This window comes from Neopelma chrysocephalum, unplaced genomic scaffold (genome assembly GCF_003984885.1).
Source record: "Neopelma chrysocephalum unplaced genomic scaffold, ASM398488v2 Primary Assembly neopelma1_84, whole genome shotgun sequence".
In the NCBI taxonomy this organism is placed as follows: Eukaryota; Metazoa; Chordata; class Aves; order Passeriformes; family Pipridae; genus Neopelma; species Neopelma chrysocephalum.
Window position 1 is genome coordinate 9,238,648 of NW_020897746.1, and position 24,967 is coordinate 9,263,614.

Below are 24,967 nucleotides of genomic sequence, written 5' to 3' on the forward strand. Positions count from 1 at the left end.
GTTTAGTTGTTACCTCTTGGAAAACGTTTTAGGAAGCAAAGCAAATATTTATGATTAAAGCATGAAGAAAAAATATGTAAGATGTTCGTATTTCCCATTTATCAGTACTTTTCAGAGAGCTGCTTTCTCAAATTGAAACTCTGGACTTCAGAGTCAACTTTCCCTGAGATGGTTTGTGCTGTGTAAGATTCCTGGTTCCGTTGCTGTATCCTTTATACACTGAAACAAAAGGAATGTGCTGCTTTTAAAATTGGGGCCAAGGAGTAAATTCACCCTGTTTTTTACATTCGAGCCGGCTCAGCTTTAGGGGATTTAAGTGATGTAATTGTGTTGTATTGGGCCCCACAACTAGTCCAACTGAAAAAAAAAAATAATCTTCAAAGTGAATATTTTAGTGCTTCATGCAAGGCACATTGCTTGGTGTCTTGGGAAAAAAAAGTGAAGCTTTTCTTATATTTGTGAACCGAGGGCCATTGTTGTACAGGTTTTCTAAGCTTCTGTACAAATCTGAACTGCACAAAAAGTGGAGAGCTTTGGCTCCCACATCCCTTAAAAATGAAGTTTTATTCCTGGTTATAATGAGATGTTGCATTTATTCATGGGATTAAGTCCTTAAAAGAAAGGAAGGTGCATAAAACCAGATTCCTAGAAGTTTACATCATAATATTTCAAAATAAAAATAATCTTCCTAAGGAAGAAGATGCATAAATTTGGAGCCTCACTAAGAGCATGAGGACTGACATCTTGTCCTTTTGTGTTTATATTTGTTATGTTTCCATCTGACTCGACCAAAACTGTCTCGTGACACTTGTCAGTGTGGATGTGTTTGAATAAGCTTTGATTTTTGGTTTTGTTTCCAGTGGGGAGTGGAATTATTAGATGTATTTTGCAGGGAAGGAGATTTGTTTGTGCTGAGTTAAGGATCTTAGGGAGAAGGAGTGGAGGTTTTCCCCTCTCCATGGTCCCTCCAAGGTAACACACATGGACAGAGCTCTGCTGGTGAGCCCGACCACATCCTCCCTTTCAGGATGCTGAGCTGGATGAGGGTCTCAGAAGATAATTCAACCTCTTAGAAATTCTTCTTTCTGAGGTAGATTTTGTTGTTGAAGAGGGGAGCGAGGTACTCACCGTAATTCAGTGTCAAACAGCTGTGAACTTAAAAATATCTGTATTCAGCAGTTCCCTGACATGTGGGGTTTGGGGGATAACTGAGCCAAACACCTTTGCAGCCGGAGCTGATGGATAATGAACTCTTCATAGCACTTCAACCTCTGGAGACATCACTGGTTGTGCCCATTCTGAGAAATGGTGGAGGAGTTTTGTCCTTGCAATTGTGATCTCTTGGATCCTCTGCGGTAGAAATTTAAATCCTAAATGATCTTTTGGCCACTTGAATTTAGATGTGGGGAAAAGAAATGTTGATTTCTTGCTTTTTTGCTGTGTAATTTTTATTGTCTCGTGAATGAATGGAGAATATGGTACTTTATTAATAGACAGATTATGCTTCCTCCTCAAAGGACTCTAGGAAATGGAATTGATGAAAATAAAGCATATCTGTGTGGATGTGATGGATACTCTCTAGCAAATTTGAAGAAATTTGCACAGGTTTTCTATGAACACAAACCCAAAACCTAAACAATTATCACCAGAAATGTGATACAGGATGTTGTTCTCTTTTCCTCATTTCTACTGGGTAAGAAAGGTATTTTCCTTTTCCTGTAAGGAAAAGAGCAGTCTCCCTACGTGTCAATTATTCCATCAGCTGTAAGGTACCAAAAGAATTTATTTTTCTTTAAAATATGCATCATGAAAAAAAACTATAAAAGTAAACAGTAATACATTGACTCAGGGCTTGTGGCATTTCTTTGATCTCTTTGCTAATGGAATTACCCTGCTCTCCTCCACTGCAAACAGCCCCTTTGTGAAGATGTAGGATTATGTTCTTTGTCCCATTGTCAAAGTCTGGTCTGAAAACCACAGAAGAGGATGTGAATACTGTAACTTTGGGGCTTGGCAGCTTCCTGACCTTTCTGAAAGGCTCACTCAGTGCTGCAATAGCTGCTCCAGTGCTGGCAAGGTGACAGACTGGGTGAATTAGCTGGGCTTTTCCGTCTCTTATGTGTCAGAGTCTTTGTTTTATATGGAAATAATTTCTGTCAAAATGGGAAATTTATGGTGAGGTACTTCCTCTCTGCCTGTAAAATGAAAATGTCAGCCACAGGTCTGTTTGAATGTGTCTTCTGTTACAAGCCATGGGTGGAGCCAGCTTTGTCCAGCGATGCCACCGTCGTGTTTCCCAGTGTCTTAACACAAAGTCAGGCAACTCCTCTGACCTGTGGCAATAGAAACGTGTCACAGAAAGTTATAAACACTGCCTGGTTGCTTTCTATTTGAGGAATCACATCAAAATTCCTTAAATATTTACCAGTTACCAGAGTTTTTGTCTGTGTTGTTACAATATGATGTCCATCTCTGGTTTTTGTTATAAAATATGATAGATTCATTACTATTGATAAACCATCGTGTCTGAAGAAACCCAGCCTGATTTCTGTAGATGTCTCGAGTTTAATATGCCAAATAGTCTAGGCTGTTCATATAAAATATCTTTGCATAGAGATTTAACATCTGCAAAGGCTGAATAGGTATTACAGCATTATGGGTTTCTAATAGATTAAGAAGGTACCACATGTCACGCATTACCCTGCTTTGCATTTTGAGATATGACAAGCAGGGAATAATCCTGCACCTTGTCTGAGCAAAGATGGCACTGGGATAATTTTTTTATTTTTTATTTTAATGGGAGTAGGTGATCATGTTAAAAGGAGTCTGTTTAAATATTGGGGGGGCGTTAAATATAACTTAATTAAATCTCGTTTGTTACTAATTATATATTATTAATAAATTTTGTTAATGGAATCTCTTTTAAAGGTGAGATTAAACAAGGGGGTTCTCCAGCAGGTAGTGAGGCATTGAAGTCAAGACAGACTTTGAAGGTGGAGGCATTGTGAGCTCTGAAGGCCGTGTTTGGGCGTGCGAAATTCAACCGGGGAAAGCGAAAATAACTCGGGCCTTCCATTCCCTTCTTCAAAGCCCTGCCAAGGGAAGTTGGGCAGAAGCTGGGACAGGAAATTGAAATCTGAATACTATTTTCAACTGATCGGGTTAAAGGCCTCTCTTTTACACCAGCACACTCGTTCTTTTATTTGATACTTGAACTCTGAAAATTTTCTGTGACTTTCTAGGGAGAAGGAGGAGCAGCTGAGGCGGGTGACGGAGGTACAGAGGCTGCAGGCCCAGCAGGCAGGCGCTGCCCTGGAGGAGTTTAAGCGGCAGGTGGAGCTGAACTCAGAGAAAGACTCTGCTGAAATGAAACAGCGGGTGAGGAGGTCACAATGCCAGCCTTTCTGAAACTCTGGCGCAGTGGGATAGCGGATTCTGATCTTATAATGCCAGAAACATGCTCCACTTGAGAGTGCTACATCAAAATCTTTCACAATGTAGTGTCTTTGCCAGCAAGTCAGAAAGGGATGGTGGCAGTTGTTTCATCTTTCTAACAAAGCCCGAGTTGTCATTGTTATAAAGATATCTGCAGTTATGATACTGATTAGGGATTTTTCAGGAGTGAGAGTATAAAGTGTTAGTTTATACACCCTGTGGAACAACGTTTGTCATTTTCCACTTAAACGTGTGTCTCTTCCCACTCTTTTCCGAACGACTCTGTCTTCCATTAATGAGCTCCTGTAATCAGTTTGAGCCCAAGCAGGGGCAGGGCCATTGTGGCTGCTGGCAGTCATGTGCACGGGATGGAAAAATCCATTTTTCTGTCCCTAAAAAACAGGGACTTTAATTTAAGTAAGAAAGTTTTAGTGGCTCCAATCAATTACAGAGCCAACAGTAGTTAAACCATCCCCCCTGGGACTTTACAAATGCAGCCCAGGGGGTGAGATGAGGAACAAGCAACAGGTGATCAAAAAGAAGGGGAGGAAAGGGATATTTCCTTAACTCCCTCGTGTGGTTGAGATCTCCAAGCATAACTCCAACTTGTAATTCTGCCTGACCATATCCTCAGTGTTCCAAACTCACCTACTGTAACCCAACCTTGCTGCTGACAGGAGGGTGCTGCAGTCTGGCACTGGAATGGATTGCTCAGGATGCTGGCTTAGAATGGAGGAAATTCTCTTTTTGTTGTTGTCATGAACTTATTTTTATGAAATTCTTCATTGCTGGTATTTTTAAGACCCATGCAGACAGCAAATAATAGAAAAAAGCAAGAACAAACTTATAAAAACAACATGCATTCAGCAAACTGGACCCACGAGGGCAATACAACAAATCCTACTGTTTTCATCTGACATTCTCTGCACTACACAACTCTCCTGCAATTTCTTCAGGATGACTTAAAGTAGTACCCTATTTCTGCTCCAAATGAGAGATAGTCTCATTCTAGAAAGACTAATAATAGTTTCATTTGTTTAAAAAACCTCCAGCAAACAAAACCAATCCAAACCTAAAGAAAGTGCAAAAGAATTCAGAAAACTTAAGTCACTTATAATTTTAGAATGACAGTAGATTTCTTTTAGAATTTTGCCACGGTCTGGGAAATCTTGAAGGCAAATTTTGCTGTGCTCCATGAATCAGCCATAGGTTTACTCTGTCCCTACTTGCCTGCTAAAATCTAGAAATAGTAAATGATTTTTGTACAGTTGAGTAATACTGTTCTGCAGGAGCCAAGGTCCAAGGAAATACATCAAAGGAACACTGCTGTGGCTCTCTTCAGAGCTTTGGCCTTTACCATTATTCTGCATCCACATACTCTTTAGATAAATCACCTGATACAATGGAACATACTGGAAAATTCTCTGTTTTGTGGTTAGGTGGGATGTATCACTTATAAAACAACAGCTGCAGTAGCCATAGCAACGCTGTACTTTTAACTACATTAGAAATACTGGGCTTCTAAAGCCATTTTTGGGGTGTGGTAAAGTTAATTACGGAGATGAGTAGGATGGGGTCTGGCATTTTCAGTTCTTGTAGTCAATATTGGATTCATTAGTCTGGCTGTGTGATATTTTTTTGCCATCTGCTTCCTATTTTGTCAAGCTTGTGATTATTAAGAGTCACCTGATGCCCACTGGTGGGGGAGTGATGGTTTTTAACTGCAGGATCTGCTTTTTTTTCTCCCCAATAATAACCAACAAAAAGAGGAACAATACATAGACTGTGTCATGGTACTTTAGATCTGGGGCTTCCTGGGTTTGGCAAATAATGATCAGGAACCTTCACTGCACTCGTAGGAAATATAAGAATGTGACCTAATGAGTAAACCACAAAAGCCAGTAGATTTAAAGAATCTTTGCATATGTTTTTATTATTTCACGTTTTAGAATGTTTTCATTCTGTTTTAAAAAAAAAATCCTTGAATACAGTAACAAGATCTGTTATTTTTCTGGGTTTTATTGACCTGAGTAAAGTATGGCCATGGACGTGCAATTTGAGTAAGTTTGGGGTGGGAGGAAATTATTCATAAAATATTCATTGAAATCCCTTTTCTTAATGGCAGATAGTACAGTGAGGTTCAAGAGCTGCTTCCTTTCTGTTCTATTTTACTGCTTTCTAGTTGGCCAACTGCTCCTAGTCCTGCACCTTCCTCTCTTGCTGAACTACTTTCCAATAAAATGCTTTTCCCGCTCCGAGCGCTGCCTTTTCTCCTCTTTCCTGGCTTGGGAGTGATGTCCAGGCCAGTTGGCACAGACATCTGTTGAAGGCTGAGCACTCCCTTAGGCCAAGCAGGATTTTGGCTTGTGGTTCAGGAATTCATGTGTTTCTTCTTTTTGTGTAGCAGATGGGCTTGTGGCAGCACTGCCCCTCCAGACCCCTGCACCCTTTGCTCTTCTTTAGGGAGACATTTTTTTAGGGAGATGGTTTATTCACTGCTTGTGTTGGGATCTAGATCTAAAAGTAATTGATGAGTATGCACTGCAGCACAGTAATATATATATATATAAAAGTATATATAATATATAAAAATATTCCCCTGGAAACATGCCTGATGTGCAGCTAACAGTTGTGCTTTTGATACAAAAGCCTTTGTTAATTGAGTTGTGAAATTGCTTCCTTGATGCTGTGTGCTGGAATCTGTGGGACTCATTATTCAGAGGCGATGACTATCTTCAGAGAACTTCACTCGCAGCCAAATAATTCTCTTTTAAGTTATTTTCTGATTTAATGTAAACTTACTTTAAATGTGGAGTTTATGCACTGACTCGCACATGATTTCCCTTCAATTTCCACAGGCAGTGTATTTTTGAGTGAAATATATTTGAGTCTTAAATGTGTCTAGAAAAAATATTCAATTTTGCTGGGATGTTCATCACTGTTGAGTGAAAAACTGAGTCAATACTTTGTAATTAGGGAGTGGCATGACATAAGTGATCCCTCTGTCCTTGGGTAACTAATAATCCTGTAGTGACTGAATATTCATTTTGACCACAAATGATGTTGTTACCATTCCCAACAAGTGATATTCTCCTCTTTGATGGTTTACAAACAACTGTAGAAACATCAGAACATTTCAAGCTCTGCCTTTTTTTTTTTTTTTTAATAAAAATAAAATTAAATATTCCCTTTCTTTTACTGTATAGATGGCAGAGGTTGAAGCTGATCTAAGCAGATCAAAATTGCTCCGGGAAAAACAATCCCAAGAATTCTCCTGGCAGTTGGAGGAGGTCAAGAAAAGCTATGAACAACAGGTCAGTGGCTTTGCTCCTTCAGGTGGAGGGGGGAGGAGGGACAGCCCTTCCTGCAGCTGTAGGTCAGTTCCTGGGGCAGGCTTAGCCCTGTTCTCACTGCGTGTTTCTGTCCTTCCTATAAAGACACAATTTATAGATATGCAGAGTTGATTTGTTGGGGGATGGAGGAGGAAGAGCCTCCACAGAAAATATTTTTGTTTCCTCTTCGCAATCCTTTGTACCTCCGACTCTTTCCCAGGCTTACAGGTGGCAACACCTATTTTCATAATCACCAGATTAAGTTATTTAACACATTATCTGTTTTTCTTGTCAAGAAACAGTGGTTTGTTCTTTTTATCATTTTGAGCGTGGGGTGTGTTCCTAAAACTGCTTGTTTTGGCCCACTGATGGCGATTTTCTCCATTGTAAAGTGATTTCGGGGTTGGGGAATATTCAGGAAACATTTGGGTGGAGACAAGAAAGTTGAGTTCAGTAGTGTGATGGAGTGTAAAGGGAAAAAACAGCAGTAGAAGTAGACAAATTGTTGCATGATGGAGGTTTGAGAGCTGCACAGCTGGAGCAGCCCATCCCAGCTGTGTAAGGTGCTACTTGGTCATGGAAGTAAAGTGGCCTCTGTTGGTGACACTTGTTAAAGGATTAAATGGGGTTTTTTGAGTTCTTCGTAGGAATAATGTGATTAATCCATAAAAGTTCTCTCTTATCAATGTGGATATAAGTTTGCATTTCCACCAGGGGATGTGGTTTCATTTCTTTTTATCCTCTGTGCTGTAAGGGGATGAACCACTGCAGTTGGCTTTGGCAGGAGACCTGCTCTGGCCCATCTGGAAGGGGCTTTTTCAAGGAATTAAGGAACAAGATGGCTTTGGTGGGTGTTGGGAGAGACCTTTGCCTGTGCTCAGGAGGAGCAACAAGTGTGTTTTGTGTAGAAGGGAGTTTATTGGTTCAGATCAAGGTATTTTCCCTGTCCTCACTCAGAATTATCAGTGTCACCACTTGGGTTGCCAGGATTTTGTTCTCAGTCTTAGGAACATGATTGATAGAGGTAAATACTAATCTACAGTGTATCAGGAGTTAGGACATTCCTGTTCCGACCTACAAATGGTAATTTTTTTCTTTATTATCCATGGTAAGACCTACCAAGCCATAGATAAAATTTCCTGCCCAGTGCTCAGCTGGCTTTGCTCACTAAAGACAAATGATAATGTCTTCATGGTTTGGTTTTATGTGTTTTCTTATACCCTCATCCCTATTATATTTACACCTTCTGGAGACTGGATCAAAAACCCCAAACCCAAGAAATTAATGTGAGAGTTAAAATGGTTTTGGTGACTCTTTTTACATTGCTATTCTGCAACAATGTTGATATTGTGGTCAACATCAGTGAAAGCCTTTTCCACTCAGAGGAGAAGTTTACTGCTTCCCTTTTATTTTATTTAGGATAGCTGCTTTTACTGTAAAAAAGAACAGCTAGGCTTTATGAAATATCACTGGAACCCAAAGGAAAGGGTTTCAGCACTAAACAGCTAAACAATGAGAGCCTCAGAAGAATTTTCAGCGGAATCCTGTTTATGCCCTTTCTAAAAATTTGTTTCTCTTTGTACTTCATTTGGAATGTTCTTTGAAAACTTGTGAGCATGAAAAATATGTGACCCTTCCTGCAGATTGCAGTGGGTTATCACTGGAAATGATGTTCCTTTTGTATGGTCCTTTCTGCAGCACAAAGCCCCTTCAGCCCCACCACGGAGCAGGATGAGCTCAGTCCTTCCACACTTAAAATTTCCTTTCAGTAGTTCCAACTTCTGTTTCTCTGTATTACCCTCTATTTATGCTTCAGAGCTCCTAAACCATTTTTAAAGCAGACTTTTCCCTGCCTTGTTTTACTGCATATTTCTTTGGTTGTTACTTGGGGAGGAATAGGCCGATTGAAACTGTTTAAATAGAGCAGTAAATTAGAACTGGGGATACATTTTGCCAGGGCTCTAGCAGACTTCCACTTGGAAATGACACCCAGCCAAAATCCTGGATATTTTAGCTACCTGAAAAATGTAGTAATTGCTTTGAGATGTTCTGCCTCAAGTGTTTGAATGTAATTGTCAGATGGAATTTACACACAAAGGGAAGGAAAATTGACCCTCAGCTCTGTTTTGCGTCGCTTGGCACAGCGAGTGGCAGGGGTTGTGCTCAAGGCACACTGGACAATTCACCTGCCCATAAATTTAATCAAATTGGTAATGGAGAACCGAATTAACTGGTATGTTATCCCGTTCTCCAATCTGAGAAATATTTTGGAAATGTAGGGACTCTGGAGCTGTGGTTTCACCTCTCTGCTTTGTATGAATAGTTGCCTGTGCTTCACAGGACTCTCCTGGAATATTGATTTCCAGAAGATTACTGCTGTGAACATGTTGGTTGTGGGGCTGAAAGATTGCTCTGCCTGAAGCTTAGACACAGTGTTATGTTATATATTGATATTTATCTGATATTTTTAACAACAAATAACCTGATATATATTGATATTTATGTATTTTTTTCTTTTGCTTGAAAAAGAATTAGGACAAAATCGTATAAAACCATGGCAGTTAATATTTTGTTAACTTTTCAAATGCATTGAAATCCATTAATAAAGTGAAGAACAACTTTTGGATCTTGCAGTATGTCTCTCCTGGTTCCAGCTTCATCTGATTCAGTGCCACTTGCTTTTGAAGTATCCACTGAGAACACTCTTAGAGAGAAACTGGTGGCTTTTCTTTTTTTTTTCTTTAAATATACTTTAGCTCAACTTTGTTCTACTTGCAGCTGTTAGATTTGAAAGTATATTTTGAAGAAAAAAATAACTCCAGCAGCACCACAGTTCCTATCTGCTGGGAGCAGCTGCTTTCGGCACTTCAAAGCCAGTGGACACCACAGTGAAGGCCTCAGCCTTTCCTGCCTTTGAAATGGTTGCAGGATCTATAGTTGGGCTTTATGGCACTGTCAGCACAGGAAAAAAAAAAAGGTTGTTTGGTTTTTTTGCACCCCCTCCCTTTATTCTTTTTTTTCAATTTTTTTTTTCCTACTTTCTAACAACATCCCCGGTTTAGCTCCCAATACCTGGGAAGTGTTTCTGCTGAGTTCATTTTCCTGTTTGAAAGAGCACGTGCCCAAGTAATGCATTTGAGTCAAATTTGACAGGAAAGTTAAAGAATTTGCTGGTTTTTTCCCATATCCATGTCATTGGAGCACTTTCTGAGAGCACATCTCTTGTGACGAGTGGTGATACCCCAGCAAAGTGCCTGTGGTGGGACAGGGCTTCATGCAGGGATTTCCAAGCAAACTCAAGCACATACCTTTGTTTCAAGCAGGTTTTCATAAATTGTTGTGAATGGAACACTTTCAGTGAACTTAATGTGATCTTAATGTTTAAATGACATTAACTTGTTCTTTAAAGCAATAAGAGTCACTATGATGACTGTTACAGCCATATTTTGCTATGAGTAGTTGCTGAAGTGCTATAACTGAGTGAATGTGAAACAAATGAGATGCAAGATTAGTAAGAGAGCCAAAATCTAGGAAATTTTGTTTTCCTAACAGGGAGAGATCACACTGTGAAACAGCTGATGAGTTACTGTAGTAGCAGGTTGGTGTTACCTGGTGAGTTATGGCCATGCCTTCTGAGATTAGATGCCAACCTAAATATATAAAATAAGCCTGTTGGTTTGGTTCATCTTTAAATGTGTTTATTCCATTTAAAATAATTATTCATGCTTCCATAGGAAAGTGGGAAGCTGTTACGTGATAGCTGAAGAATCTCCCCGTATCTCAGGAAATCCTTTCTTGCAACATTTATTGTTGGGTTCTTCTCTAAAACTTGTGGAAAAAATTAGAGTTGTCATCTTGTCCTCTTTAGCCAAATAAGAAAGAAAGAGGACACCTTCAGAAATATTTTACTGGGCATTTAACAGAATCCCTTTGAAATCATGCTAAAGATGAGTAAATAGGCTCTCTAAGTTAGGAGCACAACAAAGGTGTGGTTGAGCTTAAATATGCCTTTTAGATTAAAGAAAGAGAGGCGAAGGAGTGCAAAATCAGCTGGTTAAAAGTGAAAAAGCATGTCTGTAATCTCACCTGCCAGCAGCAAGGACAAGTATCTGAGGTGGTGTTGGGAAGTCATTCTTATTTTAGCAGTGTGCTGCAGCAGAGGAAATTATTGAGAGGAAGAATATGCTTTAGATCTTTCTGTTTGTCTTTTATAACTGTGTGTAAGGTTAATTTAAAGAAAAGAGTAGCTTCTCTCAGGTAAAACATTAATTTTTTAATTACAACCATTGTTTTTATACACAAAAAAGCCAACACCTTATTCAATGCCACTTAATATCAAGGTTCCAAGCACAATCTCATCCTCAGTTGCTTAAAATAATTCTAAAGTGTTATTTAGTTCAACATGTAATAGTTGGGCATCTTTCCTGCTAATTTTTAGCTGTTTAACTTTGTGCCAAGAGATTTCACCAGTGTTTGGATGATCAAGGCTGTGATGATGTTGTTTTGGTTTTGCTTAAAACTGCAGCGATAATTCCGTGAAATGCTGGAGGTGTGGGGTATTTTTGACCTGGGTGTGTTTTTATCTGGAAGTGTAGGGTATTTTTGACCTGGGTATGTTTTTATATTTTTCCCTTAAAGATCTACCCAAGTGTATTTAGGTAATAAACATTGTTTAATTCAGGCGTTCAAGAGTTCATCATCAAAATGTTCTGAAGAGTCTTGCAGACGATTTCTGTGTTCTATCTGGGAAGTCGAGCCAGAAGAATTTGTGTATGACAGAGTGGTGTAAAGGCTGTGACCTCATGAGAGAGAGGGGCAAATACAGCATAGGTCAGGAGTAGAGTAAAAAATGGAGATTAAGCACTGACTCCAAGAAACTGCTGTGACTCAGGGATGGGACTTGGAAAGGAAACTCCTCAGGGAAGATAAGTCCTTTTCTGTTTTTTTCTAGCTTCTCTTTTACCAATCTGTCACCCACTCAAGTGAAGAAAATACTTACAAAAGACCTGCTTGAAATCTGCTATTCCTCACACACACCAATGTTCCAAGTGTTTCTTAGCTGTACTTTAACCTGTTCAGTTTTATTCCGAGATCCACAATCCATTTTTAATATGCTGGTTTAGTTATGAGGACAGTCTTTGTGAAAAGCTTTGTTCCTCTCCTCTTTGTCTGTAGTCTAAGATAATTGAAATACAGTCTGTTCTTGCAAGGAGGCCAAATGAGCACGGTAGTAGAAGCTCTAAATTTTTCATGTCATCAGCAACAAGCTGCATAAATTTCATTTAATAAATTAATCTAGGATGCATAAACGTTTGCTTTGAACCATCCTAAAACACAGATGAATGCCTTTTGTGCAGGATATCTGAGGAATAGTTTCTTCAATCAACATCAACTTTTCACTTTATAGCTAAAACTCACAAATGGGAAAAGGAGATGAATTTAACCTCCGAGTGAAGAGTGGGTGGAAATCTTCTCATGGTACCATTGCTGTTTACAGAATTGTTAACTAGACAGATGGGTATTGGCACTGTCTCCTTCAGGCATCTAACTTTGTGATTCAGAGTTAAAAGCCTGAGCTCCCTGTATAGTCAACAGAATCAACTTTGAGGGGAGGAGGGAGAGGGGAGACAGTTCCAGGAACACAAACGGGTGCCTGCAGTAAACAGTGAGCGAGGTGGGAACGGCTGCAAGTCAGTTCTCAGTGTTCAAAGAAGGTCCTTGGATAAACTCTGAATCCCTAAACAAAGACTATGTACAGTAAATTCTGTAGCAGAGCCTGCTCTACAAAGAGGCCCTTGCAGTGACTCAAGGTCTGTTAGTTTGTGAGGAGTGTTTCTGGTTTTAGTGGCGCGGGTGGGCCGGGGAGGGGAAGGGGCCTCCTCGTGTTCATTGTGGTGCCAAGTGGGATTTAATCACGGGGATGCAACTTCATTTCCAATACATTGTGGGCTTACAGGGAGACTGGAGAGGGGTTTTTTGCAAGGGTATATAATGACAGGACAAGGAGGAATGGCTTCAAGCTGAAGGGAGGGTAGATTTAGATTAGATATTAGAGGAAATTTTTTACTATAAGAATGGTGGGGCCCTGGCACAGGTTGCCCAGAGAAGCTGTGGCTGCCCCATCCCTGGAAGTGTCCAAGGCCAGGTTGGACAGGGCTTGGAGCAACCTGGCCTAGTAGAAGGTGTCCCTGCCCATGGCAGGGGGTTGGAACTAGATGAGCTTTAACGGTCCCTTCCAACCCAAACCCATTCTATGATTCCATGATTTTTAAAAAAAAAATTAGCTTGTGCCAGGAAGAATGGGCAAATAGGATTGAGATGGTGTTTGTGTTGCCCATACTTTAAAAATACTAGAATTCTGAGAGGCCTTTGTAACTAAAAATATACTGATCAGGTACATAATTTTATATACATAGTCAGAGCACTCAAGTGTATTGTTGTAGGATAAATCAAATTGCAGCTTAACCAAAGACCAGCATGTTTCTTTTAGAGAATTTCTTGCAATTTTTAGTTTGCAGTTGAAATAGAATTATTAGTGGTTGATGAAAAGGTGTGAGTAAAACAGGAAACATGGGCATGCCACTTAAATTATTGCAGCCTGCAATGAAAGAGAAAGTCAAATGCATTTGCTCTGCATGTACATTACCCCACGTGCACTTGCTGCTTCAGTGGTAATGTGTGGTTCTGCACACATCATTTTTCACTGTCCCATGTGCCCTTGGCTCGTTATAACCCTTATATCTTGGGAGTACTTTGTGTTCCAAATGACAGAAAAATCTAAAAAAAAAACCCTGCGTACATTTAAAATCCATTTAATTTACCTGTTCCAGAGGAGTTCTGGTAAAAGAGTTGTGGTTTTCTCCCTTGCCTTGCAGTGAAGATTCTTCTTTTCTACCCAAAGTTATGCTAAGCCAGAGCCCAGCATGATTAATACTTGCTCCTCCAGCCTGCTAGGTCAGATTACTTTTAGAAGGAGTATTTGTGGAGATGGATAATCTCCATATCCTCACGAAACATGCACGTTTATTTATAGGGTGAGGAGCCAAAAAACGCCTGATTTTACTGGAGTTGTTATTTGAGGACAGATCATGGCTGGCTTTGAGCAGGGTAATGATGGAGACACCTGATGTACAAACACTCTTAACTGCTTTTAAGATAGAAATACTGCAAATAGATGTGCTGTGGGCCTCCTGCAGAGTGAGTTTAGCTCAGTTCTTTGCCGTGACATGTGTAATACATTGGTGGCTTCTCCAGCCCTCAGAAGTTCAGTCTTGCCAAAACAGTGCTTATAAAATCATCCTGCCATGCAAAACTCTATTTTATGTAGGTGTTACTTAAAATATTTCTGGAATTGCGGACATAAATTTACATGAATTTTCATACTTTGGTGTCAAATATTTATTGTAGCAGTTACATTTTTCAAAGGGGTAGTGAGCTAACTAATTTCCTCTCCCTCCTTTGGGGACTCTAAAAAGAATTTCAAAGGCGTGCTTGTTCTTGAGAACAAGTTGAAATTGTTCTAAAATTGAAAAGCCTAAACTTAGTGTGTGATGTAAAAGCAAAAACTGGATAGTGGAAGGTCTTGCCTATATTAGGGACTTTAAAAAGGTATTTGCTGACGTTGATTATATTAAAAGTATTTGGCTTCTGAAAATATCTCCTGCAATCAGCAGGCTGTTTATTGTTGATCTTTGTTCTTCAGATGTGCTGAGAGCAGCAGGATTTCACTTGGGGTCTTTAGATTGTCTCTTGTTTTAGCAGGTTACCCTAAAGCACCTCCCCATTGAGTGCAGTTCATCAGCTGGGGTTGTCAGTGCCCTGGGCATGAACCATGTTGCCAAATTTGTTTGCATCTTCTGCGTGTGTAAGGGAGTAACAAGAGACTGTGACAGTTTCTGGATTAATAATTTTTAGCTTTTGTTAAGAAGTTTTTCTTTTTAAAATTCTTTTCTCTGCAAGAGTAAGGAAATATTGCTACATTTCAGTTAAAAGCTGAATTTAAGAGAAATAGTGTAATTAAAAGCTAAGTTTAAAATAAATAGTGTAATTCTGGTGGCAGCTTAGTAAATCAGCTGCTGGCTGTTGCCTTGAACATGATTCTATCATACTGGTGTGGAAAGAATTAAAACATGAAGAATTCACATAGGATGAGATCATAATTTCAAATACTTGTTACTAACAGTGTTCCCTGGTAAGAAAAGCTGTGTCAGGTCAGACAGTCCTGCTTGGTTTTGTGTCCAGGCCATGGCCTGAGACAGGAAGAGAAGCACAGAGAAGGGAATAAGAGATTTTCATCTTTGGGAGGACAAGATGAGGAAACATCCCAGGCACAATGGCTGCGATGTGATTATGGTAATAGGGCACACACGATTATTTAATGAATGTTTCTTTTCAACCTCACCCCTAATTCCCATTGTGAATCTCGTGTTGCTTGTCTGGCTGAAGTGTGCAGGACCTACAACTGTCTGTCTTCTGCACACTCAAGCACTGGGTTTGAGCAGACATTTTAATGTGATCTGGTGAAGTGCTCAGCATCAAGGGGTACATGCGGAAAGATCTCAACACGCTACAACTTTTAAGGGAGGTGGTTTTGTTATATCATTCATAAAGGCGTTCTCACCTCAAAGAGAAGGCAGAATCCATCTGCTTCATGAAGAATTAATACAGTTTTCATGCAGCTTCCTGTGATGAAGTAGTCCTGTTGTGGCTGAAAAACAGCATGGATTTTCTTTTTCCTTTTGTTGGTATACACTAAATTTTTCCCCTTTAAAAAACCAACCCAATAGCAACACAAGAATGAGAGAGGGAGGAGTGGAAGAGAAGCTGTGGTGCTTGGCAGCAGTTCTGAGGAGAGCAGGAGCTTCAGGGAGTGCTCACCAGTGCAGTCAAATGGCTCAGTTACTTCATGTTATTTGTACAGGAAAGCAGGTTTTTGTTGGTTCTGAATGTGAAGTCCTTCATTAGGGAAGATGGGTTTGGAGGTCTTTAAGGGATGAAAATGCTGAGGTCCCTATCCTTTCTCTCCTCTCCTGTCTCTCCACCTCTGCTCCCTGCCAGAAACTTTTAAAAAAAATCAAGCAAAACCACCGTGGGGAATAGTTTGCTTCAAGTGGGGAGGTGGATTTTTTATTTCAACAAATTTGTCTTTTGTAAAACACCTCCCCTCACCGTGCCATCCTTTCTCTTCCCACATAGCCCCTGGGGGGACACCTCTCTTGCATACAGAAGGACCTGTCCCTTGTGCTCATTCCACCTCTTATATTATAGACACAACATTTTTGAATTTAAATACTGTAAGTGAAGAGATTGGTTAATAAAACTATTTACTTTGGTCAGTGTGGTAGACATGTGTAACTGGTTGGAGAAGTAGGGTCTGTCTCCTGCCCTCTCTGGGTCACATTCCCTGCCTTCTGTTACAAAAGGGAAAACCTCAATAATTGAAGTTCCCCCCAGCAAACTTCCTTATCCCAAACTTAAATGGCACAACCAGCTGAAAACCCAATAATTAAGAAAATGTATGAAGAAAAAGGCCTGTCCTGTTGACACAATTGCTTTTTAATTGGGTCTGTTCTATGAAAAAATGCTAAATGTTTTTCCCCTAAATCAGGCAAAGGCTTTACACTTATTTTAGGGAGCAACAGTTCTTTCTCTTGGGCACACCAAGGACACCGCCAGCATCTGAAAGAAACCAGTTTTTTTAGAGAAACCTTGGGCAAAAACCTGGTGTAAAGAACTTTGTGTGAAGATCCCAGGCCCGGTATGGACAATGTGTGTCCTCCTGGTGGGTTAAACCCCACGGGGGCTTCAGACATCTCTTAATGAGCTCTTTAGTGTTATTAAATAATGTAGATATGTAAAACCGTGAAATATTGCATCTGTTCTCCTCGCTCCGTTTTCGGAAGGACGCTCCCGGCTGTGGCATGGATGACATACATTCCTTTTAGATTCACCATACGCTGATCTGTAGTTTGAAAAGATGCCTTTTTTTATTTTAATTTATTTGAACTTAGCATCGAATTTTCGCCACGAAAGCCAGGAGAAGAGCTCCTATCACTCCAGAATTGACTGCTACAGCTTTAAGATAAGGTGCCGGGCGCTCTAGGCGCACACACAGCGGCTCCTCCCGTTCGCTCCTTTTTTTCCCTTTCTCATGCTGAAAAAAATACCATATTCACCATACGAGATTTTTTTTTTTATTTCTTTTTTTTTTTTTTTCTTTCATCTCACCCCCCCCTCCTCCTTCCTTCTCCGAAATCCACCAAAACTGAAGAAAAATCCAAGTGACTGTTCTTAGCAGCTGTGTGGCCCGGAGTTCAGTGGGGAAGCGGCTTCCTGCCGTCCCTATTCATCACCTGCTTCAAAGGCGGGCTGGCCGCTCCAGTGTGCAGGCCAGGTAGGGTGCCATTGTGCGCAGGCGGGAGGATTAGTATCAAAGCTGCGGCAACCAGGCCCTTGGTCTCGGGCTGCCATTCAGGCAAGCGGGGAGAGGCAAAGAGTGGCCAAGGTCACAGCATCCAGTGTGGTGCGGACTGGGAACGGATCCTGAGAATAGAGGGCTTCTTATGAAATCATGGTGCAAGCTTGCGGCACAGCAGGTGCCCTTCTGGAACACATACATCTGTTTATGTTGGGATAGCGTAGCTGACAACGGGATAATAGAGCTTTGTTTTGTTGTTTTTTTTTTTTTTTCTATAATTTTCTTGCCTTTTTTTTTTCCCTTGATTTAAAAAAAAAAAAAGCCAACTCCATGCGCCAGCGTTGAGGAATATCGCAGGAAGAGCGTTCGCATTGGAAATCATAAAGAAATCTTGCAAAGCTTTAATTGCTGGGGTGGGGGGTTGTGTGTGTATATACTTAAGCGAAGGGGCGAGCAGGCTGCCTATTAACCATTTAGGATCCTCAACCCTGCTGAGGAGCAGCAGCGGGATACGGGGGCACCCGACACACAATGCGACAATGCCTTTTTTTTTTCTTTCCTTTTTTTTTTTTTATTTTTATATATATTATTTATTTTTTTTGTCCGCTCCGACATTTGTACCAACAAATTGGTTAAGGATGCGCTGGATTTGCTCGGTTGTCTCCATTGTTGGGATTGTCTGGAGGAATTCAGTCACGCTAACGGTGGCTTTTTAAAAGGTGAGGTAATAGTGACGTAAAAATAAAATTGCCAACTTGATGAAATTAGGGGGGAAATTAAGCTGTAGACGAGTTGTCATGACGACAAGGATGTTCTATTGATGAACTGTACTCCTCCCTGTCCAATCAGATAGTGGAGCTGAAGCTGGAGCATGAACAGGAGAAGACGCACCTATTCCAGCAGCACAACGCAGTGCAGGACTGCCTGGTCCGAGACCATCAACGGGAGATCGAGAAACTGGAGAAGCAGCTTCGCGCTGCCATGGCAGAGCACGAGAGCCAAAGTCAAGAAAGCAGGAAGCGAGACGGGCAGGTAACGATCGATAGCGATTGAAAGGCGGCCGCTTATTAGAAATTGCTGATAACGAGTGTATCCTGTTTGCCAGCATTGTTGGAGGTGCACGCCGGGGGAGCGGTTGCGAAACTGGCACATAAACGTGATTTCGTTTTTCTTTTTTTATCTTTTTTTTTTTCCTTTTTTTTTCTTTTTTTTTTTCCCGCTTTCCCCCCTCCCTTCCCAGTGCTGAATAGGGCTTTAACTGCAAAAACCACAGGTAGCCAGATTAAAAATCCCATGGTGCGCTATAACTCGGCCTATTTATAATCTTGTCTCATTTTCTTTCATGATGGATTTGTTTAAGAAAAAAAAGGTATCTGTTCCTTTCCCCCCCCCAGCCCTCACACTCACCCCTCCTTTTCTCCTTCCTGGGCAAATCCATATGAATCGTATCTGCCTCGTTCGTGTGCTTTTTTTTGTTTTAAATCTCTGCAGGTAACTCACAAATGGCTTTACTTCCTTTTGTTCGTGTCTTTTTGTTTCAGGTTTTGTATTCTAGATTTGCATTGTGTGTTTGGCTCCGTGTGTCGGATGTTTGATAAGATGATGTGGGGTTGGGGTCGCTTACCATCACGTTTATTTTCCTACACACACGCACCCCTCCCATCCTCCATCTCTGTGGTCACTGTTGGAAGCCATTTGGCAGAATAACCCCCAGCTGGGGTAGCATTTGACTCTTCAAACTTCTGGATGAAATGCACACTGTCAGCATGGAAAATGATCTTTATGAGTTTTCACTTCAAAAACCATCTTATTGCCTTTTTTTCCGTCTGTTTTGTAAGGCTGGCATGGTCTATTTTCCTAAGAGCCTTTATTAAAAAGGCCTGCAATGGCAATATTTAAAAAATGGAGGTGATTTTTGCAGTTGAAAGAGTTTTTAGAAAGGAATCTTTACTAATCAGCGTTAGAATTGCTTATCACGCCTGGATTATTTTATACCAAAACTGGACATTTTTGATAAAGCATCTTTAACGCCACATGTTTTCCGCGCCCCACCACCTTCCCTAGGAGGTGTTAGACTCACACATTGAGGCATTTTCACCCTACTTTCCTGTAGACTGGTAGGCTGTGGCTTTTATTGACAACTAGGATGTAGCTAAGTGACATTGAATTGAAGTTGAATACTTACATTTTAAATCATTTGGGTTCTTTTTTACTTTAGATGGCTCAGACTATCGAAAACTGGCTTAAGGAAGTCTATTAACAAGCAAACGGCTTGTTGGGGGAGGACGAGGGATGTCTTGCAGAGCCAGGACTTATTTCTCCATTTCCACCATTATGGTTTTCCAACGAAAACGGGATATGCTTTTGTGGGAACGCTTGGGAAGAGGTTATTCAGGTGGCTTCTGAAGAAATTAAACCTTGCCTTTTGCTCTCTGCTGTATTGTGAGAGCGAACAAAGACTTAAATCGTTCAAGGGGTTGGTTTTTATTCTTTACAGTTTTTACTTTGGCCCAAGATAGATTCATCTCACCTATGGAGCTGTTTGCTTTTCAGAGTTGTATCCTCTTCTCACCTGCGTTCCTGCTGTCGTGGTTGCCTACAAAGGCAAAGCTGGAGCTCCCAGGTTTAAAAAAAACCCACAGTTTTAGAATGATACAGAATTATTCTGTCTACCCGCCAGTGTTGATCAGTTATTTATTGCTCTGTACAACGCTGAATACAAGAGAAAGGGACTCTTTTAAGCAAATTCAGAGAACTGGGAGGTGTCTGTAAGTACATCTCTGTCTTGTTCTGTTGTGGGTCGTTTCTGGCAAAGATTGGAGCCCAAAGTTTGGTTGTGCTTTCTGTTTGCAGTGGGATCGATGATCCTACTACAGGTGCTCTGTGGAAAGCTGGGAATTAACGCAGCTCTTGGGAGAGTCTGAACAGTCTGAAAAGCACAGTTTGGCCTTTTTGTAGGGCTTTTCTTTGTAGTTTGAATATCCCTGTACAGTCATTTGAACATTGCTGCCATGAGAATGGCATGTAAATCAGGGAGGAAAGTGCAGTTGCTTTGACTAGAAGAGCTGTTGTTTGTTTAAATTCTGGTGAGACTCTCTCAGCTTTCAAGGGCGCGGAATTTTCCATCTTGGAAATTAAATTGTTCTTCATTCCTTCGCCTGGGCTTTGTGTTAGAGTTCACCTCTGTCTTTGCTGTGAGCTCAAAAGACAAATGCTGGTGTTTCTTGTGGAATTATGGCACATGTTTTTAATTCTTTTTTTTTTAATCTTTGCCCGTGTTTACTAAAATGTGTGTTTTGGGCACGGAATGTGACCAACGGCCAATGTCCTTTAGGAGACGTCGGGCAGACTCTTCACAAAGATAACCCAGTGATTTAACGGTTATTTGACAACGTTGCATTTTAAAAACCTGTTAAATTTGAACCACATTTGACAGCAGCAATTTCCAGGAGTGCTTTGTGTCCCCGGCGGAGGTGAGATGAAATGGGAGAGGAGGCCATTTTGCTTCGCCAAATGAAAAGTGGATTTGCTGGGTGATTCGAAAAATTTAAATAATAATTAGTGTTAATCACACACGAGTAGCTTGGTTTGAAGGACCTATCTGCTCAGGGTTGGGTGAGTGATGTGAAAGCACCGCTATTAAAGGTATTCACTGGTTGTCTTTCTTAAATCCTTTTCCATATGAAAGAGGAACGAATATGTATTTCCTAATATATGTGTTTAAAATATGTATTTGTCACTATGTCCCTAAAGACAGCTATGGCTGAATCCTGCAGATCAATTTATTCTACTGTTACAGGAAAGATTAATTTAATTTTTTTATTGCATATCCAAGGTCTCTACTTTCACATAGGTCTTTGGCTTCTCTGAAAGACAGTGTACAAAATGGTTAGATTTTATTCAAATATGAATACATTTATTAATGCTTTAGTCACAACTGGAGTATAAAAATTGAGATTTTGGTGCTTTGCCAGGTTTTAATTAAATATAAAATAATGTTGCTGCTTCTTTGAAATATAAGTTTAATATATTTTCAGGAAAAGAACTTGATTTAAGTGGATTGATTTTTTTGTGTTGCTGATGAATTTTTGGGTAACAGTTGCATTCCACTTTAGCTCTTGGATTTCTCCATTTCTAGGAGGCTTGCTTTGATTTTTTTTCACCTGAGGTTGTAATGCTTGGGGAGGAGTAAATTGACTTGTAGGTCAATAAAAGTCAAAGCAGTACAAAGGCTTTTATACCATGCTGTGTTTTGTAGGCTTTTGAATCCTATACATTTTCTAGGAAATGCCATAATGTTGTTATTCTTTAAACAGTAGCTAATCATACAGAATTATTTTTTTTAAAAGGATAGTTTTGAATCAGTACTTCTATTTAATTTAGATTTTTTTAATACTTTCTGGCTTTTCTTCAGGAGCGTTCTTAAGCTACGCTTTGCTTGGTCATTTGTTTCCCACCTCCCTAAATAATAATTTTAGTTATACACAAAACAGGGAACTCCTTGGATGACAGAGGTCTTCTTTTGTTTCTATAAAAGCAGTCTTGCTACTGAATTGGTGGCTTTCTAAAGCAAAACTCCTCATTATGGAGAAGAATCCGTCCAGTTTGCTTCTGTGAAATAAGATAGCAGGGTTAGGAAATTTTAATAACCGAAGCAGAGGGGCTGTGGTGCCGGTTGTGCCCTTGTATTTCCCCTTTATCCTTTGAATGTCATTCTCTCCCCATCTGACACGTGCCCTCAACCAGCTCAAAGATTCCCACGTTCCAGCTGCTGTACAGAGTTGGATCATTTTTGTGCTCGTTCTTCCAACCGTTGACCTTCGGGCAAGAAGAAGAAGAAGAAGAAATAAAATGTACCCCTGTGACTTCAAATGCGGCGCTTGGCACTAAAGGAGAGGAAAGAAAGTTTCCACGAGGAAGCTGAATTCTTTTCCCGGGTTCTGTTGTGAGATAATTGGCAAGCCCACTGTGTTCATCCAGTCGTAATTGGGTCAAGAGGAGCTCGAATGCTCGGGCGCGTTTTGCCCACGTGTGTCACTGGTGTGCTGGTGTTTAATTGTGACAGACAACATTTATGCTCTCAGAAATGAGGCTGCTGTAAGAGGAGATCACTGCTTTTTTTAGGGGTTTCTTAGGGCTCTTGATAAACCATTATTGATTGGGAAAGGAAAACCTTAAGCGGTTCCGAAGCCAGGTGAACGCGCACCTTGAGAATGGAGGTGGTAAGAAGAGTTAATAAGGAATTATCCTGTGCCTGCAGCATCTGCTTCCTTTTTCCTCTTGATTTTTGCACTTCCCACAATCCCCTTGGCCTTTACCATCCTGGTTCACTTTACCTTCTCAGAAATCAGCGGCTCCTTACCTGGTGCCCCAGGTATAGCACATCTCATCACTTCTTTCCTGGCTTCTCCTCTTTGAAAAATTGCTTCTTTGCACTTGGAATCAACCATCTCTCTGCAACTGGTGCTTTGCACCTGGTTTTGTCTGAATTAATTCCGAGCTGCTTGAGCCTGTTGAGTTAACAATAAAGTAAAAAATTAGTAAGGATCACTATCTTCATTCCAGCAATGATAGTTATTTTCATTTTAGCAGGTTCTTGGTAGATGTTTATGGTTCTGTGTAGATAATTAATGTATCAGCAAGGTGGGGGGAACAGAAGGGGTTTATCTTGACTCCATATGTGTAGTCAGTGTGAAGAGTGGCTGTGCTGATCTGTGTGGCTGCTGCAGAGCTTTGCCAGCTACTGACAACTGAAAAAATCAATAGAGATATTATGTACTTGTTTAATAATAACTGAATATCCAACACATGCACAGTTTCAATCTGAGTGTAAATATGGCTTTGACAGTGATTTTTCAGTACTATATTAATATGAAGGATTTGGGGAGCATTTGTTTCACAATAGGAGGCTTTCTTCACCTTTGATCTGAAAGAACTTACTGTTCTTTGTCTGTTACCTACAGATAAATCACTGATCAACTCTTCTGCTTCATGTAATTGTTGCAATATCTCCAAACATCAGTTCCCACATGGTCATTCTCCCAATATCAGTGGGAACAATTTGCTTGATGGTGTCTGGAGGGTACAGAGAGACGTAGCCTGGGAAATATTCAGATGCTGACAGTGCTACTGAAGTCACTTCTGTTTACAATTTTGAGTAAATAAATTATATGACTCTTTTTTTTCCCTTTTGCTTCCTTTTCTTTTCTTAATGGAAGATGTCTTTGGCATGAGAAGAAATGCATTGCTTGCTATGCAGGCTTTCTCTGCAGCCAATCTAAATCATGGCGTTGCAATCTAAATATTTGTTTGTTGTATTTTACTTGGAGAGTCTGACAGTCAGACTCCTGTAGACAGACAGCCGGTCCCTTTTAGCTTTCCCTAAACAAAAGCTTTTGGCTGTGTTGCAGCATGTTTAATTTCCCACCAGTCAGCCCAGGATAATGAACATGACTGTTGATGTAAAGTATTTAAAGTACCAAATATTTGCTGCAGAGCTTGTGTGGTTTTCCTTGGTTGTTGTTCACAGTCTGCTGAGTCAGGGTTGCAATGGATCCCATTGATGGGGGATATCTCCTGAAATCAGGGATCTGATGATGGGTCCTATAGAGACATTCAAACTGTGCTTTCAGTGAGAGTGTTGCTGTGAAGTTGAGAGTTCAGTGAAATGGTCAAATGCAACAGTTTCTTGTGGAAATACTCAAATACTGGTGATCAACACAACTGAACTTAAGTAAATCCACTGTGGAGAAAATTTGGGCTGCAGCACAGGCATAATCTTTGAGATGAGAGGGGAAAATGAGCCTTTGCTCTGAACTGAAGCCCACAGTGCAGGCTCAGGGCTCCCTCCAGCAAGGTGAGAGTCTGGGTCTCCCCTCCCCTGCTCAGGTGAACCCACCTTGGTTATCCTGTGTCACATCCTCAGCTCTGCCCTGGCTTGAGGTGCCTTTGAGACCTGTTGAACGCACTACAAACATCTGCCACTTCAAAGTGTCCTCGTGCCATAGTGGGTGATCATCTCTGATCTCTTCAACTTTTCCCCTTGACTCTCCCTTTTTTCGTTAGGACTGAAATTAGTGAGGAATTCAGTGCAGGAGCTGTGACTTCACTCCCTCCTTTTGTACTTCAGTCTGTCCTGCACTTGAAATATTTAAAGACATTTTTGGAAGCCGTACATAATAGTGCATAAATTATCGCTTGCTGATTAAAAATGTTAAGTTAACTTAGGAGACAACACCCATTTTGTGCTGTCTACAGGGTATGTAAAAGAGAAAGCAGTTGCCATAGAAACTAGCTCATCACATAATATGAACTCTGAATCTAACATGGAGTTCTTTTCAGCAAAATGGACTTTGTTTCTATAATATGAAATTAAATATATCTGGTAGTTATTATTACATTGTAATCAGTGGTTTCATGGGGTTTTTGTATTTAATTTTAAATATTGGCAGCTGAAAAGGTGGAGAATGTAATTTCCCTTGTCTAGGGGCAGGGTGTAAATCATATGGTAGTAATTTTATTTTATAACAACACTCCTTGCTTAGGAAAAAGTGATTATTTCCTGCATAGATGTTGATAAATATGGAATAATTTCTCTGAATAAAAATGAGATCAGTTTTGCTCATCAGTGAGGTAAAGGATCTTTATGCCAGGTTTTAACACATCCACAAGGTGTGGCTTTGCATGCAGGGTTTGTGTGATGGCTGCAGTGAATGATTAGCACTGATAGACAACAAGCTATACATGGTGGGAAATTATTTTTAAAGTTATATAAAGGAATAGT

The 24,967-nt window shown here is 40.4% G+C and overlaps 1 protein-coding gene across 4 annotated transcripts in view; it reads left to right on the plus strand.

Annotated features, from left to right (window-relative positions):
- Positions 1 to 24,967, plus strand: part of CEP112 (centrosomal protein 112) — a 148,741-nt gene that overhangs the window by 51,665 nt on the left and 72,109 nt on the right. For 3 of the 4 annotated variants that reach the window (XM_027691449.1, XM_027691448.1, XM_027691450.1), the window contains exons 18-20: positions 3,243 to 3,378; positions 6,642 to 6,749; positions 18,034 to 18,216. In XM_027691449.1, the coding sequence (XP_027547250.1) occupies positions 3,243 to 3,378; positions 6,642 to 6,749; positions 18,034 to 18,216 (427 nt within the window). The remainder of the gene's footprint in view (positions 1 to 3,242; positions 3,379 to 6,641; positions 6,750 to 18,033; positions 18,217 to 24,967) is intronic. The other variant, XM_027691451.1, reaches the window with a different exon arrangement.